Source organism: Aythya marila, assembly GCF_965140915.1.
Source record: "Aythya marila genome assembly, chromosome: 24".
Taxonomy (NCBI): domain Eukaryota; kingdom Metazoa; phylum Chordata; class Aves; order Anseriformes; family Anatidae; genus Aythya; species Aythya marila.
In genome coordinates, this window is record NC_139065.1 from 2,465,926 (window position 1) to 2,492,671 (window position 26,746).

The 26,746-nt window shown below is 49.2% G+C and overlaps 1 protein-coding gene across 1 annotated transcript in view; it reads left to right on the forward strand.

The window, feature by feature from the left end:
- LGR6 (leucine rich repeat containing G protein-coupled receptor 6) overlaps positions 1–26,746 on the forward strand; it is a gene marked incomplete at both ends in the record, with an annotated part of 124,323 nt that overhangs the window by 52,421 nt on the left and 45,156 nt on the right. Inside the window, 2 exons of the mRNA XM_082778741.1 lie at positions 3,387–3,458; positions 12,923–12,994. Of these exons, the coding sequence (XP_082634867.1) occupies positions 3,387–3,458; positions 12,923–12,994 (144 nt within the window). The remainder of the gene's footprint in view (positions 1–3,386; positions 3,459–12,922; positions 12,995–26,746) is intronic.

Sequence of the window (26,746 nt, forward strand, 5' to 3'; positions counted from 1 at the left end):
CCCTGTCCCCTGCGTGTTTGGGGCACAAGGGAGTGCTGCCCCTTGGTCCTTCCTTGCAGAGTTAGTTTTCTTCAGGCCACAAAAGGAGGCCACAAACAGAGCTGTCTCAGGGGAAGTCACACTCGCAGCATCACTCCAAATGTTATTTTTCCCTTTTAAATGGGAAGGAAATGATCATTTCAGTGAATTTCCTACAGAATCCCTTTTCTGGAGGTGTGTTTGGGTGCCTGCCTGCTGGGCTGGGAGATTTCTGGATAGTCAGAGTGAGGGGACAGAGGGATCCAAGTGCTAGGGACATTGACAGGTGACAATGAACAGAGGAAGGGCCACGCACACAGGGAGCCTGCTGTGTCTTGGAGCTCTTGTACGAACTGACCCAGGAGCTAACAACACAGAAGCAGGCATTTCTTTATGGTGGCCACTCATCCAGATGGACAGGACACCAGAAAAGCCCTACCCATTCCTGGCCTACTCTTAGAGAGAGGGCACAGCCACGGCCCCTTACCTGGGACACCTGGCTGCCACCACAACATCATGCTGTACCTCCAGTCCTGGGAAGTGGAGCAAGTCTCCCAAGCCCAGGCTCCCAGACCTGTGTACACATCTCGTCCATGTACCCGTAGGAGAGCAAAACCTCAGCCTGTGTGTATAGGCGCCTCTCACCTCTGGTCTGTGCATGCATACAAGTAAGCACAGCCCATCTTGCACCCCAGCAAGGCTGGCAGCTGCCTTGGGAGGCACATCAAGTGGAGTGGCTGGGGCTGGTGCTTCCCTTTGTGCCTGGCTCAGCACGGGGCTCCACACCTCGGGGAGAGGAGGTAAAGGGAGAAAAGAGTCAGAGGCCAGAGGTGAGCCAGGGACACACCACAGTCTCTGTGTGGCAGAGCCAAGGACAGAAGCAGAGCAAGTGGGGTCTGGCTGCCTTTCCTGAGGCTGGGGGATGCCCTGTGCCTCTAGATTCACCCATGGACAGTGCCCAGTGAAACCTGAAGGCCTGTTGTTCCCTCTTGTTCTGCTTTTCTTGTGGTGCTGAGAAGCCACAAACTGGCCCAACGTGTGTCCCGACAGCAAACCCTATTCCAAGGTCAGGAGCCCCAGCTAGGGCTCCATTCAATCTCCACACTCCCGTTCTGCTAGCCCTGGAAGTCCCAGCTCCATTTTGGGTCCTGACAAGCAAGAGTGGGTCCTGCAACCACTTGAACGTTCCCAGGAGCATGAACATAAAGGCTCACAGCGGCCAGGAAACAAGTCGAGAAGCACGTGTAACCATGAGCACATGTGGAGCCCTGCAGCGGAGGCATGGGGGCAGACAGGAGCTCAAGGAGGGGAGGACAGGCAGCCCCTCACAGAGGAGCTGGTGCAGCCTGGCAGGACAGATGCTGGGAGCGGGCTGAGGATGCCGTGCAGGAACACCCCCCCTCCAGGCGAGCACTCCAGTCTCCTGGACAACACTCCCTCCCATGTGGAAATCAGCAATCAAAAGGAGCAATTACCCCAAATCACAGCCCCCAAGTGACAAATAGCCCAGCCTGCCAGGCAGCTTGCATACTGCAAAGAGGCAGGTTATAACCTGCTCACACACATTAAAGAGACGACCCTGTGCTGTTTATGCTGTCGGAGGCCTAATTACGGGAGTAATTTTCTCTAGATTCCCGAGGGGAGAGACAGGGAGGGAGAGAGCTTGGGCACCCGCACAAGCCTGCTCTGCCATCGGTGAGTGTGACTCCTCAAAAAAGCTCAGATCCTCTCCATGACCTCTGCAGAGTCCTCACTATAATGTGCTCTGCTTCCAGCCTGGATTATGCTGCTCATCGTCAACACCTGTCTTCCTCACAGCCAAAACATCTAAAAAGAAGCAGGCTTTGCCAATGCTAAATGAACACAACACGCTTCCCAGCATCTGTGCCCAGCTTCTTGAATCTGCTTTGGAGTTTCAGAGAGACTGGAGATGTGCCTGGTCACAAATGATGTTTGGTGTCTCCCTTGGGAGATGCAATATTCCAGCCTGAGTCATGAAGACCACAGCAAGTTTCTTACCCTGTGACTATGGAGAAGCCCAACCTTGACATCTGTCTGACCACTTGGCGACCAGAAAGTGAAGCACAAATGCAGTAGTAATTCGGGATAAAGAATCGGGTTGCTGAACCAGTTTTCATGGGTTTTGGCTGATGGGCCTTGGGACTTGGTACATGCTTGTCCTCACAGAAGAAACAGAAGGAGAAGAAGACCCTCCTCAGGTCAACCCTAGGCTCAAGAGGCCTGGACTCTGCTCCTGGCTCAACCACAGGGTCCCACCATGGTCTCTCAGGACCACAGTCACCTTCAGAGAAAGGGATGCGAACGGTTTTTTGATACGATTGAAAAATCCAGATCCTTGTTAATGTCCCAGCCTGCTCTGGACCTTGCTAAAATCTGAGTGCTGTGATCAGATGACACTGTGCACCAGTGAATCCCACAGGTTTCCTTGGAGAAATTCTTCCAGCCAGTTGTGTATGCTGTGCCCTGCTCTTTGTGCTGTGACTCTGGTGGTCCCAGTTTGTCTTCCTCTCCTGTCCCTTCACATCTTCCCCAAACCAATTGACCCTATCCGTGTCTTCCCTCCTATGGTTTTCTCCAGACACAGCTCAGCCAAGAACCACTTTTACTTTTTCTGTCCTGGTTTTGGAAGCCATGCTCAGATGATCTGGCCCTATTTTGACATTCACCTGGTGTTCCCTATCTCCAGTACCCTTCCCAGTCTCCCCCCACAGCAGTAATACCAAGTTCTCATGTGCTGAAGGAGCTGGGTCTCAGCTGCTACACAGGTCACAGGGCTGGGAATGAGGGAGTGGAAGCAAATCAGGTGGCATCAGGCTTTGATGGACAGGGCAAAAGAGGGCCTGCAGGGTGCAGGAGCAGATCATTTGTGGACAAAAAGCACAGATGAGGGTCCATGATTTAGGGATAATCATCCCAGGACCTATGCATAACCAGAAAACAACTCTCCCCCTGCTCCACTCTCAGTGCCAGGCACCTGGTGTAGAGCAGGGTCTGAGGGTTGGTCAGTGCCCGAAGCTGAGGTCCCTCACAGCCTGTGCTGTAATTTCTGTGGAGCGAGGTCCTCTGTGGGTATGCAGGGAATTACTTCAGCCATGAGCACTCACTGGATGCTGAAAACACTGGATTCAGGTCTGGCAGCAGTAATAATCTATTATTTTCTTTGCCCGTTCCTCAAACTGTAAGAAGGGGTCAAATGCAAGGGTTGCCCAAGCACAAAACTGCAGCCAGGTTTGCAGGTGTCGCGGCATCCTCCCCAAGAGGCAAGACGCATGAATTGCTAAGCCTGCAGACAAGGGACTGCCATTACAAGGATGTTGACACATTACTGGCTCTTCTTTTCACTGCAGACGCCTGTCTGGAAACCAGATCTCCAGTATCCCAGGGGAAGCTTTCTCTGGCCTCTACAGCCTGAAGATTCTGTAAGTAACTAACTCACTGCCCTGTGCACAGCCTCCACTGCCCCAGCACCCTTGTGCCAGGCACTGGCCTTGTGATGGGACTTGCAGCCCTCCAGAGCAGGACGCAAAGGCACAAGGTGCTGTGGTGCCAGTTGTTAAACCCACAGTGGCTAACATGCCCCTTGGTGATAGAGGGGCTGCATCCCCCCGCAGGGACCACCAGGCATGCCCTGCACTGCTTCCTCGCTTCTGCTATGAGCAGGCCACCTCCAGAGCACAGCCCTCCATGCCATGTGAAAACACGGCATGGGAGAATCTGCAGAGGTTCAAATTTTGTGTAAAAACTCACCAAACCCCCTGATGTGGCATCCCTCAGATGTGGTGGCTCCAAAGTGACCTGCCCCCAGAAGAGTGGGATGCTTGAGCAGCCCAAGCTCAGCCTGCCCAGAGAGGGACCTGTGCAGCTGGGTCCAGGAGCACTGCAGCCATCGGGGCCATGCCTGAGCACTGCCTGCCCCAGTAAATGGCCACCCACTTCTGTCCATCCTGTGGGGAAGGGCTGGGGCTTCTCACACCCTTGGGAAGCTCTGAGTGTTGTCCTATGGGCCAGGGGTGTCTCACTGCTCCTGGAGCTTTCTGCATCCATGAGACAGTCCCGCAGGGCCTGTGCAGGGTATTCAGCTGGGAGTCCCTCTTCCTCCCTTTCAGGCACCATCTTAAAAAAATCTCCTGCAATAAACATTTCATCCCCAAGGGGATGTTTTGAACTCAGCCGCAATGTGAAATTGTTGTAGCCGGTCCAGTTTATACAGAGTGAGCAGGTACAAACCTGCTCCCAGGATTAGAGAGTATAGGGCTGTTTACTACGTCTTCTGAAGATGTAAAGTATGAATCCTGCCCTAAATCTCAGGGCTTAGAGATTTATCCATCCCCTGCATTAGGCAACAAATCAAAGGAACTGAGGAAAAACCGCAGCTCTCCCACCCAATTTCAACAAGAGGAACTTTCTACTCCAGGAACTCAGGAGCTTTTAAAGCCGCTTTTGATCAATTTCTATTTGTGTCAGGCCCAGGTAACTACCTATTGATGCAGAATATAAGAGTGATGCCTCCCATCCGGTGCCAGCAGGGCTCCCTGCAGGTTGCAGTAATGAGAGGAGTGTGTTGCCTCTGCCCGCTGCCAGCCTGAGATGGGCTCACAGACACCAGGAGGAGCAGGTTGGTGAGCGACCCTATTGCAAGGAGAGGCCTGAAGCACTGGAGACAGAGGCAGAGCTGAAGCTGGAGACCTCGTGCCTCAGGACAAAACACCTTGCTCTCAGCCAGGCTGTGCACAGCGCACAGGGTGACCACCGGGCTGTCATACCAACCCTCTTGCTGCAGGCTGCCCTAAATTTACACCACTGCCATGGGCTCTCATTTAGAGAAATCCCTGCTTCTGAAAAGCAGGGCACTGCCAGCCCTCATTTCACTGGGAGATTTTCACTTTACAAAGCCTCTGATTCTTTTCTGGTTTTCCAGGCTTACAGGGGTATATGTTGTGCTGCCACGTGCCCTTGCTCTTATTGCTGTCTGTAACAATACCAAGGGCTCCACAGGACTGAGGTCACTGGTGGACCTAGCTGTGAGTGCTCTGCAGTCCCTATTCCTCTAGGAACAGCACTCACTTGCATTCATATCCCTGTCACCACGACAGTGAGGCCAGCATTGAGGGATGTGGAGAAGATAGGCTGGACCCATGCGATCTGCTGGAACAGGACTAGAAAGTTTTCCAGGACAGCATCCAGCTTATTCACATCAGGAGGGCTCTCGGTAAGGTTGAGGACTCTCACTGATTTCTTCTGCTCAGCAAAAAGGAAAAGCACGATGTGCTGAAGGGGGCAGGTGAAGGCCACCTGCTCTGATCTCCTTGGAACAAGAGTGTGTGTGTAGGGTGCCTACAACAGCAGCACCACAATCTCATTTGGTAGGGGAATAAAAATTACCAAAGCCTCCTGTAGGAAAAGGTGTCTGGTTGTTGGAGGGAATACAGAGCAGAGCCCGGAGAGAGACCGCGGTGCTGTTCTACCCTGATCCCATGCTCTGGGAGTGAGCAGAAAGTCTTGCTCCCCCTTCCCAAGCCATTTCTCCGTCCCATCTTCCCTTGCCATTCTTCTTAGCTCCCATCCAAGCCTAATGTTTCCTGAAAGCAAGGTCTCCCTGGTGAGAAGGCTTTCCTGAGATCTCCCTCTGACCCAGCACTTTGAAAAAGAGAGCAGCTTCAATCCAACAGGACCTAGCAGAAATGTGAGGCTAATTGGAAAGTGCAGTGATTTATAAGATACTGTCATCATGGACACTGGACAGATATTGGGAGGATAACCAAGTGTGAGAGTTCTGTGAGTTGTGTGCCTCACGCAGCAGCCCAGAGGATGCAGAAGTGTGCTCTGAACTGGTCATGTAAAGTAGCTGGAGAGCATAAGTCTGGCCCCAGCTGCATCCGTGTCCTGTGCAGAGCACAGCATTTTGTGGTGGCACGAGCTGCTTGTCACGCTGCTCCCCATCCAGATCAGATTCTTGCTCCCTTAGGACCAGTATAACCACTCCTGCAGTCATGTGCTTCTCTCTGCACTTTAATCTCCAACAACAAACCACACATCTTGAAGGAGGTATCTGTTGAGGGAATCTGAAAAGCCCATGAGGCAGGAAAGATCAGAGGAATGCCGGGATGTGAAGTATTAAAAGAGAGGAACAGGGAGGAACGTCCTTGTCTCTTCACTTTTGATACAGCCAAGGCATTGAATTTGTACCTAACCATCCTGGTTCAATGGAAAATCAGGAGAGAAGTGGACTTGGGAAGGCCAAGTCCCCTGTCAGGCTGTTCACCACGTGTCAGATGCACACTGAGCTGGGGGTGGTGAGGTGGGGTGGAGGAGCAGCACACCAGCACTGATCCTCCTGCTCCTCTTTGTGCTGGGTTGGCCTTGGCTGGGCCACACTGTCCTGCTGACATGGGGCAGTGGGAGAGCAGACAGGGCAGAAGGCTCAGGAGGGTCACAATCAGCAGACACAGTGGGAATGCCGAGCACTGAGACCTGCAGGGTGTTCACACAGCACTGCTCCCCCATGGCACAGAGCAGGGCTGGGGGTGTTTCACGTGTAAATGTGCCCATGCCCTCCTCCTGCATCTCCTGCACAAGCTCTGCCCTGCCAGGTCCACGATCATCAACCCTGGTTCTCCTTCCACGTTTCTGACAGGGTACTGTAAGCCTTGTGATGGATGCCACAGGTGCTCTGTGCAGCCCAGTGGGATGGAGATGCTCATCCAGGTTGACAGCTCCCATGCAAGGACCAACACAACTTCTCGGGCTCCTGGTCCTGCACTGGGCACTGTGATAGGGCACTGGGTCCTGTAGTCCGGTAGTGAAAGAAAAAAAAAATCACTTTTATTAAAATACAGTGAGAAGGATCAGGGGTCTGGTGATGAACTAAAGGAAAAAAAAAGTCAGCTGAGGTTACTTACCCTCAAGGAAAGGTGAATGAGGACAGATGTAATCCGTATAGGACAAGCAGCTGCTGCAACAAGGAAGGAAATACATATTCCCCATACCTGAATGACAGGACTAGCAGGCTTTGGAGCCGATGGCACCAGGGATATTCAGGACAGATTGCCTCCGTGGATGTGCATGCTCTGACACAGGTTGGCTGAGGTGTGACAGGTAACAGGCATGGCTGGAGGTGGGAATGGCCACCCCAGCCATGCCCAGCTGAAGCCTGCAGGTGTTCAGGAGCTGACTCACACCACACTCAGAGCTCTGGCCTGTGGTGACAGGGGTGTCCCTCAAGGAGACAAGCTGGGAGCTGGGGATGGTAATTAATGTTAATGGGTTGGGGCCTTAGAGCTCATTGCAGTCATGTGCATGCCCACAAGTAAACTCTTGCATGCATCTTGAGCTGTTAAGGGGCCTGGTGCTTTCCCGGTCTTTCCAGAGATTTAATTTATGTTTAAAAAAGGATGGGAAACACCCTGGGAATTCCTCCACAAACCTGCCTGTGCAGATGGTCCTCTCCCTGCCCTCAGAGTGAATCCCAGAGCTACTGGAAGCAGGACCAGATTCTTGGCTTTGCCTCCTCCGGCTGCTTCACTGCACAGAAACCACCTGGAAAGCGGCCATAAAGATAGGCCTGTGCAGAAACCATACAGGGGTACAGCCAGGCAAGCAGGTGTGTGGAGACTTGGAAGAGAGCAAGTAAAGAGCCAGGCACTTCGCTACCAACAAAACACCGTGACACAATGGAATGTGCCAAGATCTTCATGTGCTGATCTCTGGGCCCGAACCAAAGGCAAGGTGAGATGTAGCCTCCTTGGCTCCCCTCAGCTGAGTGGAGACTGACAGTGATGGGTGCTGAGCAGTGGTAGCTGGTGCTCTGTGGTCTTCTCTACTGAATGAATCCCTTTGCAAAGAGATTTTGTAAGTGCACCTCTCCCAGGGGCTCTGCTCAGCAGCACAACCAACCCCCACCCTCCCCATGAAGGCCGGTGCTCCAGGATCCATGCTTCAGTGTCAGCATCAGTAGAAATCAGCTCCATTGGCTGTTTGTGTCCTTTGCCAAGGTCTTTCTGTCCAAAACTACCTCCTTAGTCTGTGCTCTCCCAACCTTGGAGCAGCAGAATATGTTGCTTAATCAGAAGTTCTGGAAAAATGAAAACTGCCCTGTCCTTCCAGAACTCCTCGTGAGCCACCTGGACACCCCTCATCTCCATGTTCCTTGGCTGGAACTCCATCCTAACCTGATGTGTGGCCCATCTTGTGCTGCCATGGCTTCACACCGGATCCCACCCTCACACACATATCCCTCATTAAATGCTCCGCCAGGATTGCCAGGCCTCTTATTTTCCTGGCTGAACATGCTGCAGCAACAGCAGTACTTAGTAGCCAAGAAGGGATCCCACACCAAACTCAGCAGGGAAAGACTCCAAGTACAACCACAACCTGAGCCTGCCTCACCCCGAAATGCAGAGGGCAGAATGCCTGGATGCATGCTCTTGGCTGCAGACCTGGCAGCCCAGCAGGCAGCTGGGGATGTGGGGACGGCCCACCCCATGCTCCATTCCTCAACAAGCTTCAACCAGCCTGTGCAAGCATGCAGACCCAGCACTGCCCACAGCATGTCCGCACAGACACTGGTGTGAGCACTGCCCAGCGCCTGCCCGCAGCCGCTCCCAGCCACGCGCTGCCCGGGTGCTGCCCACGGCTCGTCTCCATCAAGGTGTGCAGTTCTGGGCACCACAGTACAAAAAGGACATGAAACTGTTGGAGAGTGTCCAGAGGAGGGCTACAAAGATGGGCAAAGAGGGGAAGATGCATAAGGAGCAGCTGAGGTCACTTGGCCTGTTCAGCCTGGAAAAGAGGAGACTGAGAGGAAACTCCTCAAGAGGGGGAGTGGAGGGGCAGGCGCTGATCTATTCTCTTTAGTGATCAGCGATAGGACCCGCGGGAATGGTGTCAAGCTGCATCAGGGGAGGTTCAGGCTGGACATCAGGAAGAGGTTCTTCGCTGAGAGGGTTGTCACATGCTGGAACAGGCTCTCCAGGGACATAGGCACTGCATCAAGCCTGTCAGAGTAGAAGAAGCGTTTGGACTGTGCACTTAGTCACAGGGTCTGAATTTTTGGGTAGACCTGTGTGGTGCCAGGAGTCGGACTCGATGATCCTTGTGGGTCCCTTCCAACTCAGGATATTCTATGATTCTAAGGTGTAGGCCTGACAAGAGCAGCCTTGCTCTGCATGAGCCACCCAGTGGCCACTTGCACTGGTCACATCCCACCCTGAGCTGCCATCACAGCCTCTCAGGTGATATAGGACAGGCACTAACAAACCTGGCTGGTGAACACACCTCAAAAACACCTCCAAAAAGGCCATGTTGCTCCCAGGACGGCAGGTCTGCAGATGGCCCGGCACACATCAGGAATCCCCAGACAGACCCTGCCTCTTTGACAACCCTGAGTCCGTGCAGAACAGAAATGTCTTTGAGACAAAGGGAATGGTGTGGCACATCCGAGAGAGAGACGCTCCCATGGGGAGGGAAGAGGAACGTGCAGAGGTTGGAATGTCTTTAATACAGGCTCCAGGCACAGTTGCCTCAAGCAATAACAGCCCTTTGTGCTGGCTGAGTCACTTCAGCCTCCCCAGATGGGGACATTTCATCATGCACAGGCCTGTACCTCTGAGGGCTGTAAGTCTGCTGAGACTGTCTTGTGCAAGGATCCTGGTGTGATGGGACCTGATCCCAGGATTTTTTTCTGGTTGTTCAGGTCTGGTCTCTGCCAATACATAAACCTTCTACTTCTGAAAATAAAATATGACACCCTGGAGCGTTGTGATTTATGCTGACCCCAGGCAGACTGACCTGCTGTGGATGGCAGGTTGCGTGTCCGTGGCTGCCAGTGTCTGCAAGCTCCACTATGGTCACCTGAACAGAGCCAAACCCGGGTGACAGTGGGTCCCCAGTGTGTCCCCAGCACCATCTGCCATGCACACACCCTGGCACGCCTGAAGCTTGGCCCTCATGGCAATGTCTCTAAATGTGTCTGTCTGAGCTGCACACTGGGTTTGTTGGTCTAGCAGCACAGCCCAGTGCCTGGGCCTCAGGAGGCCACAGCACTGGAGAGTTGTTCACAGGTCCCAGGCTCACAGCAGGCTCCCCTCAGCCAAACTGGTGTTGTCTCCAGCCATGGGCAGCAGCAGGACTGTAGATATGCAAGAAAGAGGCTGGGCTGGCTCCCAGGTACAGCAGAGGGACAACAGCAAAGGAGGAGACCCCCAAGGAAGCTTTCTGTTGTTATCCCTCTGCTGTACCTGGGAGCCAGCCCAGCCTCTTTCTGGCTATGTTGAGAGGGCCTTTTATAAAAGAAAGAAGAAGAGTTCCCAGTGAGTAAAACTAAGGCTTTCCTGAGCTTGAGGCTGAATGAAGAACTTCTTGTTTAAACCAGGGTGGCCGTGTCCCTGAGGAACTTGTCTAATCCTGTCTGGAGCTATTTTCTGTTTTTGGCCTCTCTGTATCAAGTTTTGATGATGAGTTATTGGAGGTAATGATGTGCCCTGTAAGGCTTGCTCCAGCCCAGGCATCCAAAAACTTCCGGAGCTGCCTTGTGGTTGTGGAAACAAGCACTGTCCAGCACTCCAGTGGTTTCAGAGGTCTATGATGCACTTGCTTGAACATTGCTTGTCTGCACCAAAACGGTGTGGTATGGGAACCAGCCCATGCTAATATCTGTCTGGAGAGCTTCTCAGTCTGTGTTTTTGGTTGGAGAAAGGCCTTGTAACAGAGGTGAGGCATAAAGGAACCAGCAGTAATATGACAATCGGTTTTGCTTTAATTTTGACAGCATATACTTCTGCCGATCATGTCTAAATACTGAGCTCAGATTTCATAAAGATCCAATGTGTGTCCCACAAAAACTCCCACCAACTGAGACTCCTGAAACCCCACTCTGTATCAAGAGTCCAGCTGTGCATTATTTTGATGTTTAACAGATCTGACACATTCTCCTTCATTACTGGACTTCAGGAATCAGTGTCCTATCTCCCCAGCCCAACTCAGCTATTCAAACAAACCTGTGTGCGGGACCAGGAACCCAAGAATTTGTGTTGGCCCTTGCATGAGAGCTGTCAGCCTGGATGAGCATCCCCATCCCACTGGGCTGCACAGAGCACCTGTGGCATCCATCACAAGGCTTACAGACCCCTGTCACAAGCATGGAAGGGGAACCAGGGCTGATGATCTCTCCCGTCCCAGCTGTTGCTTGGGTCCTTCACAATAACACTCAATGCCAGCTCCAGGATAGTTCCTACAAGCCCTTAAATGTGTCTTTCATTTGAGAGGCAACTTCATTTTGAGTGTGGCCTCTCTGCTGCTTTTTTGTACTGCATTGAACTTGTCCCCTCTGCTCATAAAAATGGCTCTGCATGCCAGCATTTAATGTCTTATTAAAATCAAGCTAACATCATGCTAAATGATTGTTGCTTGTTTCCCTGTTTTATCTCCTGTGTGCATACAAATAACTTTATACTAAGTCCCCATTTTCCTCCAGAAATGGAAGAGGAGTTGTGTGGCCTGTAGCTCTCTACAGCTTCCCTTTTAAAAAGATTGTCCCTATAACTGTCTTTTTCCAACTTTCCTTTCATGACAGATGTCTTAATCTTCTGTAGTAAAGCAACCGCTCTCAGCAAAGAGAAAATTCCTTGCTTGCAACAAAACTCTTTGGGCTGCCCTTCACTATTAAGGCCATGCTCTGTCCCTTTGACACTGGTAGTAATTACGACAGGCCCCTAAGCACTAATTCTGTTTTCATGTCATCTTCAACCATTCCTTGAAGGTTTTGGAAATAGAAACCTCAGCTATGTAAAACATTCCTTTCTTTAGGCACTTTCCCCTGCCCAGCTACCATGCTGGGATGTGTCTCTCTCTCTTATCCAGAAGAGTATATGCCCATGATGTCGCAGTTCTTGTAGGAAAGGGAAGGTTTCAGGATGAGGCTGGTTCAGAGTCAAAAACCTGGCCCTTTACAGAGACACAGCGATGAATTGTAAATTCATGTACCGATGAACCAGTAAATTCACGCGTGGTGCTCCAGGAGGACAATGGCTGACCAAATCAGAAATACCCCAGGACCTTACCTGCAGTTAGAGCCACTTGGACACCTGCCTCTGGGGCAGGAGGGCTGTCATCAAGTCTCTCTCCTGGTCCTCTGTAAGCTGTGCAGTCATTCCAGCATCCATGGCCTTTCTCCATGTCCTATGCTCACTACCATTTCTGAAGCCCCTCCTGGGTCCTCCTTGTTCAGCCCAACAGATCTCTTCAGAGATTACTCTCTGAAGTCCCTGGCTTGTTTTATTTTCCACTACAGCCCCAGCTCCTGCTGCAAGTTGTGCAAATGCTGCAAAGCCCCTTAGCAAACTGTTATGAAGTGGCTCCTCAACCATTGTGTTGCAGCTGCCTCAAAAGTTGAATAAGAAACCTACCCACAGGCTAGTTTCCATAGACTCTGCAGAGGTAATCACCACTGACGCTGGGAGAAGGATGACTTACACAAGTATAAATATGAGACAGATCAGCTGAAGGCACTGGTATTACTCTGGACTCACAGAAAGCACAGATCCTTCTTCGGTGCTGTTCCAGCAATCAAAGAGTGCACAGTCCCAGAAACCCACCTGGAAGCGCACCAACACATCCCTTCACCAGAAACACGTGTTCTGGAGGTGTCCCTTTACCTCACATCCACCCAGTGGATCCCCCAGCAGCACAAGATTCACCCCAGGATCCCTGGGATCCAAGGGCAGCCTGGACTGTGGCTTGCCTGCCTGCAGCCTGCAAGCTTGCCTAAGAGCCCTGGGTGACCAAGGGTTCAGGGCAGCTTTGCAGCTTCAGAAACAACAGGCAATCTCTTCCATTTTGTGTCAGGCTATTTTATTTTTTAACAAAGTTTTCTTTTTTCTAATTATAGGATGTTGCAGAACAATCAGCTGAGTCGCATCCCTGCAGAGGCACTGAGAGATCTTCCAAACCTCCAATCTCTGTAAGTCATTAAGAATCAATGCTGCAAGCTGCACAGTCCCTTGGGGGCCCGGACTTCCCAGCATTTGAGTCATTAGTTCCTTTGTCAGGGATGTTCTGTCCCTTCTTCCTTTTCTTTTCCAATTAAAGCAAAGATTACTGTCACTTAGCATGGAAGGGAGGAGAGGGCGGTTTTCATGGAAGGAACACTGTTTTGGTAAAGGATGTTGAAATTACAGCTCCCCATGTGTGCACAGCGACGAAAAGGCCACCAGAGCCAATGCACATTTCAAGGAACGCTGGAAAATATCCACCCAGAAGGGGCTCCTCCTCACCGCTGTGGACTGTAGTGGGAAGGGACCTGATGGGTAGCACAGAGGAAACTTAGGTCTGTCAACATGTGAGTTGTACCGTTTTACCCAGACAAAGGGTATTTATGTAAGAGCATAAAATGCTTTAAAACACTTTTAGTGATTCAGCCATGGGAAGAACCGAAGCTTTTCATGGTGATGCTTTTCATTTAAAGTAACTATGTCTACAGCAGGTTTGTGCTAACATATTCAGTAAAAATCCCACATCACTGAAATGCATGCAGTTTTCCTGGGTATAAACATAATTGCAATCAGATCCTGGTAGTGGCACTGAATTTAGGGCAGGTCTGTTTGGTAATTGCCCAGCTGGAGTAAATAGCACTGCCAAAGCTGTAAGAGCTTTCTGAATTAGGTTTTCACACTGAACCACTGAAAAATTAACCTCAACCCTAATCCTTAACTTCAGCCCTATTCTTACTGCATCCTTTTGTCATAGAAATTTGCCTGGAAGCAGTTTCTGGAGGCCTCAAATCCAGCATTCTGCTTGGAGAAGGATAATTGTAAATACTAGACTCATAGAACCATAGAATATCCTGAGTTGGAAGGGATCCACAAGGATCATTGGGCCCCACTCCCATCTGATTTACCCATCAAAATTCATCCCTCACTGGTGACACAGCAAGAGTGTCTCAGTGTGTACAATCAATGTGTCTTAAGATAGAGCTAAGATGCTCTGCTTGAGTATCAGCGGTGCTGCCATGATTTCTCCAAACACAGTAATTAGCCTCAGGCCAAGAACCTCCAGTACAGGTCTGTGTTAGAGAGATTTTTTTCTTCTTTTTCTAATATCTGAGTCATTTTCCACAAGTTTATGAGACTCTTGTGTATTCATAGCCAAAAAACCTAGCCAGCCTGGAACACCCATAGGTCACCACAGCATGGTTTCCGAGCATTACTGGTCAGGTTATCTGAGACCCAGTGTATTCGTGTTGCCCAGAGACTATTTTTTTCCGTTCAGTAGGGGAAGTGGATTCATGCCACATCATGACAGTTCATGAGTTACTGGACTAGCATGGCACTTCACGGAATATTAACTATCTGTCTTGCAAGTTGGCAACACATTCTAAACAGGGCAGCAGAAAAGGGAGGTGAAAATGGGAGCCAACAGGAGTGAGGTGGAGCAGACAGCTACACTAGACAGAAAGGGATTGTGTGCTGGTTATTTTCTTACTCTTTCAGATATTTGCATTTGATGTCCATGTTCGTCATTCTGGAATTCAGGCAGGATTTGAAGGGAAAGTATGTATCTCTTATGGACAAGCTGACATAAGAAAAAAAAAGACAGACTTCTGAATATGAAAAGTCTTTTCTCAGGCCTACAGCAGAAGCAGCCAAACTAAGTGGAAGCTGAGAACAATTGTTTTGAGATTAGCTCTACCAGTAGGATTTACAAGGAAATTCAAGGGATGAGGTAGCTGAACAAGCAAGACAGAGTGAGACATTTTAGCCACCGTGGGACAGGGAGAGGCTGGTATTTACTGCCTGCACAATGCCAGGTTAGAGCAGAAATGTAGCAAAGCCCTAAAGCCTCAATGGAGCCTCTGAAATTGGAAAGTGAAAAATAATGATCAATAAACCCCAGTTATCTCCAAATGCAACAGCTGTCTTGCATTTGGATGCAACACACATTGGGATGCAGGAGCCAGCAATGGGAGAGCCAGAAAGAACAGCACTCATTTTTACTAGCCTAGATGCAACACACTGGCTCTCAGAAAGCCTAAGTTACTTAAATTCCAGTCCTTCACAGGACAGACAGTATGCCAAAAAATGACATTAGATTCAGGCAAGCTTAGGTGAAATGGAAGGTCCTTAGATGAGGGGGTCAGGAAGTTCCCTTGTTGGATACTCTCTAAGTGGATGTCCTGTTTCTTCCCTGCGTATATTTTCTAACCCAAGGAAGTTGCAGGCTTGAGTTTGGGCAAGTGATATTTAAAATATATTAACAGGGCTTCCACCCACACACACAAACTGGCAAAAGCCAATAAATCAGGTGAGGTTTCAGACCATTGAACACAACTCTGTGACAACAGCATTTGTAGTACCCATTTCCCATCAGTTCCTGTGCTAACCAAGATCTTTTTGCCAGCTTTACTTACTGTGCATCACCATTCATCAGGGGCTGCATGTGGTCTGCGCCACTCCTCCTCCAGAAGGAGGCACCCACTGCAGAGGCTCAGCATTGCCTGACCAGAGGTGTTCGTGATTCACTCTACCACGTGGATGCCAGCCAGTCTGAGGAAGCAAGTGTCAAACCCACCCAAGTGCTCCCATCCCCGTCAGACACACCTGCCCTCACAAACACCCCTCCCCACAGGCCCTCTGAAGCTGCAGCCATGCCTGTGGGGCCCGAATCAGGCCTGCCCTGCTCCCTGTCAGCTACAGGATGTGGAGGCATCACCGCCTGGAGCCTGAGCTGTCAGGAAGGAGACCTTGGCGGGGATGACTGGATGAATACAAAGAGGAATTTGGATTTCAAAATAAGACAATACAAAGTTTTGGAGACCGAGCCTCCTACTGAGTGTTAAGGAGGCTTGCTTTATCTGGGAAGCATGTTGGGAAGCCCAGTGGGGAGGATTAGAAAGAACACGCACACCTGATGGCAATGCTCTGAGCCCTGCAAGGGATGCCAAGACCTTACGTCATGCTCTGATCCAATTGTGATCCCCTGGCAGGGTATCTGGTTACCGGTGGTTTATAGGTGCAGTAACAACATACCATGTGTATTCTGGAAGAGTCGTGTGTCAGTCTAATTAACGACTTTGTGGTTTGTGAGCACTTACCTAAAGCAGATGGGCACTGTGTCTGTTCCTCTGCCAGGCAAAAGGAGTCCAAGGTATTTCAAAGTGAGCAGGTGCTGTAAATTATAATTACCAGGCTTGCAGAGGTAGAGAAAGCAAAGAGAAAAGAAACCTGGTGGATTAAGAGATCAAGATAAACTCTTGATTTTTCTTTTTCAAATACTCATGGAAAGTGATGAGAATAGCTGGCTCTTTCTGGAGCTTCTGGCAGATCAGCACTTTGGGAAGGTGCTTAGTGTGTGTCTGGTTCAGATGAGGGGTGTTGACTTTGGGCATCCCTAGGACCGGGGCAGGTTTGCTGATGCAGTGAGAGAGCAGCATAGACATAAAGCATTCAGTCACATTCCTCCCTGCTAAAAAAGGCACCCAGTAATTTATCTCCTGGCCTGTGGGAGCTTCTTTCTCCTCCCACCGCAACCTGGGGCTGCGTATCACCTCACAGAGACCCCAGGGAACCTGGACATAGCTGGCATAGAGACACTAACACATGTGAAGTCATCTAACTCCCAGGGGGACATTGGCAGTGTGGGGGGCTCCAGCTGAGCTCAATTCCTTGTATCTTAGCAGCATCCTTTGGTCAATAGAGTGAAATAGATGCTCTGGGGGAGAAAATCACCTCCTGGATGCAGACATCTCACTTTGGAATGGATCACTCACAGCAGTGTATTCTACTAATTTTGTGTATCAAAATTAGTATCCTCATTAAATCCTCACTACTTGGAGCATGACATGTGGATCAGGGAGTTTACCAAGGCTTTAGCCCATCCCCTAACCTGTACATGCAGGGATTTGTCCAGAAATATCTGAGCTAGTAACCCTGCTCAGAGGAGAGAAAGCACGTATATCATAGTCCATCAATACTAAGATTTGGGATAAGAGACAAAAGGAAGTCTGTTGTCTTGGTTCCCTGTGTTTCCAAAGAACGGGATTTTTGTTTCCCTGTTAAATACATGATTCACTTGCCATACAGTCCAAGAAAGTGGGCTAGGTGGTCAGTGACAGGCAGAGCCTTGGACCCACCTGGTGTGGGATTTCCCTGCCCTGGCACCCTCTAGCACACAAAGCCCATGTCCAGCTTCAGATATCTTTGCATTTGCAAGCACAGAAACCAAATGTGGCACATGAGATTTGAAAGATAGCTCCCAGACATCTTTAGACACATTACATTTACCTCCTTCGTCAATCTCTTCTGTCTCCCAGTTGTGCTCCCTGCCCTGAGATATTCCCTCTCACACACAGCAGCAGCAGCAGCAGCACTTCCCTTCATGAGCAGTGAAACAGAAATTTCCTGCAGCAAGAGGTCAGCCTGTTCTTGACTCCTTTACGCAATGCACTTTGCGTTTTCTTGTGTCTCCCTAGCAAGATGCACCATAATGCTGGGAAACACTGGCTTCAGCTGGCCCTGTATACAAAAAGGATTGACTGTCCTGCTGTGGGACTTGTCAGAATGTTGGCTAAAGCAAAGGTACCCAGAAACAAACAGGAAAGCAGCTGACAGTGTTTGTATCTCTCCTCTGTGTCTTAGTGACTCCTCCTGTGTCCAGCCTGTCAGGGAAGCAACTGCAGCTAAGCAAGAGACATTCCTTTCAGGCCAGAATATCTTGGTCACCTAAAAGCCTGCACATGTAGTGGTCAGTGGTCCAGTAGGTCTCATTCCCTGGGATCCTGTCCTCACTCTCACTTTAGTGCACAAGTTATTTTCTTTACCATGAGGGTGGCCAAACACTGGAACTGGCTTCATAGAAAGGTGGTTGATGTGCCAGGCCTGTCAGTGTCCAAGAGGTATTTGGATAATGCCCTCAGTGACATACTTTAACTTCTGGTTAGCTGTGAATTGGCCAGGCAGTTGGGCTTGATGAGCTTCATAGATCCCTTCCAACTGAACTATTCTATTCTATTCTATTCTATTCTATTCTATTCTATTCTATTCTATTCTATTCTATTCTATTCTAAATTTTACCTCTAACTAAGATATTCCAGTTCTTCCAACCTATTAGCTTTCCAACTTGATATCTTTAGCAGAAATGTTTTGGATTTTTAAGGAAATGCAATAAAGAGCATTTCATCCCCTGTCCCTCAAGGCAGGTCATTATTTTTATACATACGGCTAGAGATTAAAATGCAAAGAATGACTTATAGCAATTTGCGAACATATGGACTTTGATGTAGACAAAGGAGGAAAACTCTTCCCACCTGATCAGATTCTCACAAGCATATAAATTCTTATGACAGAGGGAATAAAAAAAAAAAAAAAAAGGCTTTGGAATAAGCATGGCCTGAAGAGCTCAGTCAATTCATTCCTCATTTCACATCTTTGATCTATTTGATATTTAACAGTTCGCTGTTAACAGCAATAATCTTCTCTATAAATCATGTGTGATACAATAAGGTTTAAGAAAGGTGTTGTTTCCACTGGGTGTTTAGAGGATAAAAGCTATGGAAAAAGCAGAAATCTATAAAGTCAACATAACTTAGCAGTGACTTACAATCTGTTGGCGTAGAAATTATCTTGTGGCAAGACCACCTCAGTCCTGTGACATGATTTACTGGCTACAGGGTCTTTCTGGAGCACAGTGAGAAAAGGTCAAGGAAGAGCAATGAAGAACTTGCCCCATCTCTGAAATTCCTCTTGGCCTGAGGTACCTCTTCTCAGCAGCTGGTTTTGGAGAGAAACACAGCTAAGTCAGTGGAGGTTTTGTCCCCAGACTTTTTTTTTTCTTTTTTTTTTTTAAGCTAAATTCAGATGAGTCACTGCTTTTTATCATGGACTTTGAGCAGACACGATTTTTCTGGTCCATGTAACTTAGGCTGCCATCTAACCTGCTGCTCTCTATCTCTTTTCTCCCCTTCAACCACTGTGATGTGTCTCAGCTGCTACTGCAGAACTGTGAGTGTCACCAGGACTGCGATCGATAGCTTGGCAATATTAGATCAGGTGTGAGGACAAAAAGCTGTATTAAAATAGAAATTAAGCTCAAGATTCAGACTTTGGAATTGTTCCTCTGCTTACGCTGGCCGGATCCAAATCCCTGGCCTGGGTTCAGGAGTATCCCAGACTAAGAACAAAGTGCTTGTCTGGACCTTATTGCTTATTCTAGCAGTTTTCTCTGCTGTTCAGCTTGTCTCCCCAAGACAAGTTGTTCTTGGAGTGTCCCCCAGAACATTTCATGAGTGCTAGCATTTTTACTGCAGAAATGAGCAATACTACATTTTCAAAAGCCGTTGGCAAATCCACTTGGCAGAAAGTGCATCACATTCTCTTATAGGGACCAAAACTGTGGCTTGATCACTGTGTTCTTGGTAGGACCCAACAAGCAGCTTCACTGCCTCCATCTTCCAGCCACCAAAGAAGAGCAGTGTGATCAGCCGTGCCGGAATTTGGCATTCCAATAGAGCAGCCGGGGTCAGGTCTGTAGCTGGGAAGCCAGGTGGCTGGGAACAGGAGGCTGATGTCTTCGTGCTGGTGCTATGACTAGAGTGCTGGATCCTTCCCTCATGGTGGGAGATCCTGAGCACTGCCAGGAAAGAAATCAAATTCTTCTGAGTCATCCTCTATAGCTTTGCTGTGCAACCATCTTTCCCTTCAGGTAAGCCTCTGCTGTGCCCACATCTCCCTCAGGCTCATCAGGTGGATTTGTCTCCTCTGACTTTAGCCATCTTGATATTAGTCATCTCAGCTAGTCATCAGTGGAAAATGATCAGCATCTCCAGAGGGTGAATCATCCCTGTTATCTCAGAGCCCTGTCTGGTGGCTGAATCACTCTCTGGAGGAATCAGATTTTCTCTATTGGCTACAGAGAGACCCTATAACTGGTTTTGACTTTTACATGAATAACATCGGGTGAGATGTGTTTTTCCTACTCCTGGAAAGCAAAAAACACTCCTCTCCCCACCCCTGCACACACTTCCATCTGGCTAAAACAAATTCCCAAGGTAACACACAATCAGAACATGGGTACCAAACCAGAGCTGAGCATCTCTCATCCCCCATGACGCTGTGCACATGACCCAGAACACCTTTGTGGAGCCCCCAGAGAAAGCTGTCAGAGCATGTCATCTTGTCCAGCAATATGAATATAAGGAGCAGCTTACCCATGAACCAGAGGGGAAATTTTCTGCACTCCAGACCTGGAGGGATTTGAATTTGCAACCACAGTTTTGGAAGCAAATCAGAAATTAGAAAGGCTTCTGACATGGGTATTGGGTACATCACAGATGTGCTTTCCTCCTGTTAGTGAGAGGAGCTCAGCTGGTCAGAGTAGAGCCTTTCCTGTTTAGAAATAAAAAGAGCATGAAACACAGAGTGGTTATCCTGCTACAATGACCTGAGTAACTTTTTTTGAGAGGAAGATTTAGAGACCACACACGAGCTGTTGAACCTATCATCCTCCAGGAACAGCCCTCTTTAGTGGTAAGGCAATAAAACCCCACCTCCACTTGTCCCTTTTCCTTTAAATTCTGGCTTTGAGTAATGAGATGTTGTGAAGTTCTTGTAAAGGAAATGTCCAAATTCCCCATGCTTATGAGTGTCCATGCTGTGAAGCGTCCCTGCACTCACCTCCCAGGAAGAAAAGCATGTAAAGTGTCGATCAGGCTAACAGCTGAAATTTTTGCGAATGTCAGTAACTCCTGTTTTTTTTATTCTGTGATAGAGCTGGTAAATGATACAGAAAAATAAAGTGTCTGCATAAATTTCTACCTGGTCCCAAGAATGGCATCGGCAGACATAGAAACTCTACCCATGACTTTGTTGGGTACCTGTGTATGCAGTGTGTAAAAAGCAGCAGTTTCATCCCTTTACAGCATTTGAGATTCTTTCCTGAAATGTGTTGAGAGCAAGCTCTTCCGCTCCCATTGATCTTGAGTTGGGCCGTCATGGTCAGCTTTTAATTTTCCTCACAATCCTCTGAGTCAAATCTTCTCTTGAGACTTCACTTTCTAATTTTACCACTCATTGAGCTTGTGGTTGGCGCTTCTTGGAAGGGGGCAGTGATGAGTGACACCCTTGTCGTGTGCCAGCACCCCTGGGACTCACCCGCTGTGCTCCCAAGCAAAGAGGTCACACTACAGCTTGGGTGGCTTGGCTGTACTTCTCTCGTGGCTTGGCAGAGGTTATATCAACGGTAGTCACGTCCAAACATTTCTATATGCATGACTGCTAGCAATCCAGTGTGGCAACCAGGAGACCCATCTGGATAAATATTCAAGAGATCAGTTACACCAGGCTAAAAGTGGTGGTCCCTTCCTCGTCCATACTGCTCCTGCCTTTCTTTGCTCACAGGGCAATGACAGCAGTGCCCACCTTTCAACAAGCAAATATCCCTCAGAAGAGACTCTGACACACACAGAAAATTAATTCTGTCTTTATATCTCTCTCATATGCCCTGTCAGTTCCTATCTCGGACTGTAACAGCTTTCAGAAAAAGGTGAATGCTACCTCAACTGCCCTCCCAGCGTCTAGAACATTGTGGATATGAGCTGTGATTATTATTTTTGTGTGTGTGTGCACAATCTGCACACACACACGCTCTTGCATATGACTCATACAGTAAGTTCCAATGTGTTTTCCATTGACCTTTATTATGGATACCCATGAACCTTAACTCACTCACTTATACACATAAGTATCCAGGGCATGCTGCATTTCCCCAGTGACAACTCAATAGAGAAGATGGACAATGGGTCCCAGATGTTCCATACAGTAGATACAGCCACACAGCAGGGAAGATGTGTCCCAGATGTTACACACAGTAGATGTGTCAGTGCAAGAGGAAGATGGGCTGCAGATGTTCCATACATTGAATGTGTAAGCACTCCTGATGAACCACAGAGGAGCTTCAGGTAAACTGCAGACAGCAAGGCAAATAAGAAATGAACAAAATATTTAAACTGGCACCCACCTATGCAGCATATAGTCCTCCATAAGACACAGCAATAGCCCGTAGTCTGCTGTCTGGCATGGTCAGTGAGGCTCAGAGGTGACAAGTCGCTGTACAGGCCTGTCTCACCTTTTAAAGTAAGGCTTAAGAACTGCTAGCTGTGCTGGTAGGATAAACACCAAGTTAATTTTTAGCCAAGTGCTGTGAAGCACATAAACAACATTTTAGGAGCAGCTGGAGCCCGCTCCGTGTGTGACAGGCTCTATCAGACGTGGTATCTTTGGCAGAGGGAGCTCAGTGTAGGGGTCTGAGAGGGCCCTTCTAGCCCAGGCTGTAGACAGTCCAAGCAATGTCTCCTAACAGTCATACATAGTGCCCCTGGAGAGGGGCTCAACTGGAGAGGGGCTAGGGGACTCTCCCATGGAGCCATGGCTGCTATGCCTCTAAAACAGCCTGGTAACTTACAGAGGGGGCAAGCCCAGGAGGGCCTCAGCCTTGGTGAAATGAGAGCAGTTGTACATTCAGTTCCAGGGCATCATCTGGCCAGCCGTGGGTCACACGTGTTCAGTGAGAAGCTGTGCACTGCATGCATGACCGTCAAGGCTCAAGGTTGTCAGCAAAGGCCAGTGCTTTTTCCCCGTATAGTCCATGAGCTAAACAGCTGAGGGTTATTTCACTTCTAAAACAAAGTTGGATGCATTGGAGGGTCATGGAGCATCCTTTGGGTGCTTACTTAGCACAAGGAATGAGCTTGCTTGGCCCAGGGGATCTCAGGTGCAGGGACGTGTTCACAACCCCTCACCCCAAAGAGCAGTGGGTCCCGCTCCTTCTGTCCCCAGCAATTGCTCCTAGCTCCTGTGCTTGACAAACTCCGTGTTTCCCCCAAAAAATGCAGGACCCAAACTGCTCTGTGGGCCTTGAGCCACTCTCCTTAGTCTCTGCCTGCTTTCTGCACCTTGTTCTGCACTTTCTTTCTCTCTGGGCACAGGGGGCAATGCCAGGCTCCCGGGGAGAGTGCTGCTCAGGGAGTCAGCACAGCAGCTGCCCGCCTGTCAGCAGTTTCTGTAGTTGCACAGGGATTTTGGCAATCCTTCCCACACGGTTCTGACCTGAGGGGTTTTGGAGGTGTCTGCAACTGGAGATAACAAAGCCCTCTTGTCTGTACCAGAGGCACATTGTGTGGAGTCTAGGTATTGCTCTGATTTCATTTCCTGAGCATCCCTCATGGAGGGCTTCCCAGAGGGACGTGTCCCATTAAGTCAGGAGGGAAGACTCATTGCAGTTCAAACAGAGCCCTGCAGACTTTTCCACCTGGTCCTGTTCCCCAGCCAACGGACTGCGGACGTGTTTGCATCCGGAACCTTCGTTCATTGCCTGCGATGGCTTTCACAAGACTTTTTGGTCTGGAAAGGGAGCTGGGAACTCTTGCAAGTCTTGTTTGAGGGCTGAGCTCTCCCGTGGCAGGGGCAGGGAGCCCACATGTTGGAGCAGGCCTGCAAGGCAACGCTCTCCACATTCAGCAATGTGTCCTTCTCCTGCTGTGTCTGCAGCACCATACGACCACAAGGACACGAGGGGCAGAGCAGATGAAACCCAGTTTGCCACCTTCCAGTCTTGCAGTGCAGTCCCTGGCTGCCTTTCTCTCACCCATTTGGTACCGGCTGATGGAAGGAGCCCTTTTTCCCTGCCTAGGTTACCTGGAACCCAGAGCCTCGTGCCTCTGCATGTCCAGGCCACACTGGGCACTGTAGTGGCAGGACGAGCCCCACACGTGGAGCTGGCTTCTGGGGGAGCCACGAGGAGGGAGCCAGGCTGGTGTGGAGTGGCTCTGAGCAAGCTGGAGCCATCCTTCCTCGTTGTGCCCTCAATGCCTTGCACCACAAGTTCCCTGGGCGCTCAGAAGCCAGGTACTGACTCAGTGTGTCTGGGAGTTTTGCCTGAGAAAGGAGCAGAGGTGTTGGCCCCAGTCATTACTAAGTTATCAGAGAACTCTAGCTGCAGTGACATCATCTCCTTCTTATGTTACTACAAGGAACTTAGATCCTATTATTGGATAGGAGGTAACTCAATCGAGCCTTTCAAGATAAACTCAGACAGGAAGAGAGACATGATTGCCTGAAGGCACCAATTAGGCATTTCTGGTGAGATCAGCTCTGTTCAGCAGACACACATGCACGCTGGGGCCAGGGAAGACAGAAAGCACCTCGCTCCCCGAGGAAGGGGCTGTCTCTGGGAGCAGTGGGTAACCACGCTGCTAGGTCTGTCCTCACTCCTTCGAAGGATGCAGCTCTGTCCAGACCCTCCTTTCTTTATGCCGAATATTCTGCTGCTGACAGACAATGAAGATGCACAGTTGTTCCCTGGTTTGAATGGAGAATGGCCCTGCCCTGTACCCCCAGTGCTGCCTTTGATCTTCAGTGGCATATTCTCTCCAAATTTATCAAGGGAAATAATAGCCCAATATGTGGCAAAAATGCTGGGAGGATGGATGGGCACCTGAGGACCCAGTGTCCCCTTGTGACCTGGCTGTGGGCTGTAGGGGAACATCACAGAGTCTACACTGCAGACCAGTTGCTGTGCGTGGTCTGTGTAAGGCATCCAGACAGCCTGCTATTATCAGCTCTACCATGTGCAAGGAAGGAAGAACAGCATTAAAAGTCAGGATGTTCCCTGACAGCATGGCATTGTGCACGTTTATTGCCTTCCAGGCAGCAGCTCTCCCTCTAAATGCTCCACAGCCAGAAGGAGCTGGAAAGACTGGGGCAAAATTGCTTCTGCCAGTCACAGTCTGAGTTTTGCACTACATCTGCTAGGGAACAGTGTGTTTCTGGTTATCCACTGCTGCACGCTTCTGCCAGTCTTGTTACAAACAGCAGGATGCATGTGCTTGCAGAGGTCTCGGAAACGCACTTGTACATCCTCTGAAGTGATCTGGAAGCAGTTCTTGAAACAAGGCAGTTCTTGGAAACTGCTGGGTCTGTGGCACAGGAAAACAAAGATCTCAGATTATAGCTCGACCTGTCAGAATTAATACAAACCTTATGACATGCTTGCTGCATTGGCAACTGCACACAGCCCCACCACCACCTGGACCTCCTGGAATGGCTGCACTGATTGCTTTAGCTTCTCTTTTGCACACTGGGAAGGAGGAATATCCCATTATCGCCCTTTTGTGATTAGAAAAGGGCTTTCCTACCTGCTTGGTTCCTTCTATGAATGTTTTTGTTCCCAGCATCATCTCTGGATTGTTCTTGGTAAGAAGGCACACAGATTTTATCCGACACAGACAATCTTCAAAGCAAAAAAGTGGCTCTTCAGAGCCCACATAAACCAGAGTCAGCTATGATCCTGCACTTTGTCGGGCTCTATACCCTGCACTCCAACATCTGACAGTGTCCTGCATGAGGAAAAAGATCCCTTTTCCCACCCCAAACAGGTTCCTTTGGATCCCCAAAACTGCCACTGGCTACAGCTGCAGCAAAGGCACCAGCTGATGGGGCTCAGAGGTTGGTGCTGAGCTGCTCCTCTCACAGATGGGAGCAGCTGCTCAGGGAACAAAGATCACATAGGTAAAACCTTAGACCTAGAGCTAAGGGTCTTTTTTCCCAAACAGATCCCTCTCTCCCTACCCCATTAGTCCTTAAAACAAAAAAAAAAAAAAAAAAAAGAGTAAAATTTGGGCACTTTTACGACATTTTTTGTTTTGGCTAGGTGTCATGTTGAAGTCATATTAATGTCCCGTGACTACCAGTAGTAGATGCAGATCTGAAGCCAGAAGCCAAGGCTTTCTAGCAGCTGTTGATGTGCCAGCGTTCTTGAATGTCCCACTTAAAATCATCTCTTTGCCTGCAATGATCAGGATAATGCTCTGTAGTGCCTTGATTCTCAGTTCAGCCTGTGAAGTCGGTTGGAAATATTGTCCATGCAGACATCTGGAGAGCACTGTGTGTCTCATCCACTCTCCAGACCTACAGCACTGCTTGACAGCAGGCACCACTTCAAGTCCCACTTCCAAGCCATCCAGCAGCTCCGCAAGAGAGACATCTTCTTTTGTTAGCAACAAATGGGTTAATGCTTGTGAGGAAAACCAACTGAGTGATTTGGTGAAATAAAGATTAAAACATCTCCATGGAAGGTGAGGAGCCAGCCCCAGCCTGCGCTGTCCCATTTACCCACTAATCGGCCCAATTATCTTAGGTATAAATCATAACAGAAAACACTTACAGAGCCAGAGTCACACACTGAAGAAAGGAGAGAACTGTTGGGTTGGTTTTTGTTTAGTATAATTGATATAATTACTAACAACTCTGTGCCAAGAACTTCAGCTTTTCTCCTTCCAGAAGAGAGTGGAGAGCTGTCTGAAAGCCATAGCAATTAGCAATCCCCACATGCACAGCTTTTATTAGAAAGAATGCACCTCTATTCCAGAAACAGCCAGCAGCTCCCTGAGGAGCAATTAAACAATCCAGAGACCTTTTGGTACCAGGAACACAGCCATCACTTAGTCCTTGTTCCCTTGTTGGTGCTGCAAAGGCAGATAAATCCTCTGCCCATCCAGCCAGGGGTGAAATGCCTTTAGCTGGACACTTCCCTGTTCCTAATTTTAACTTCAGTAGCTCCAGATAGGTGCAGTTTGCTGTGCTATGGGCCAAACAAGCCGTTGTTTCTGAGGCCCTCATCCAGCTCATTAAAGGTCTCCCTTTCACCCCACTGAGGAATCTGGCTG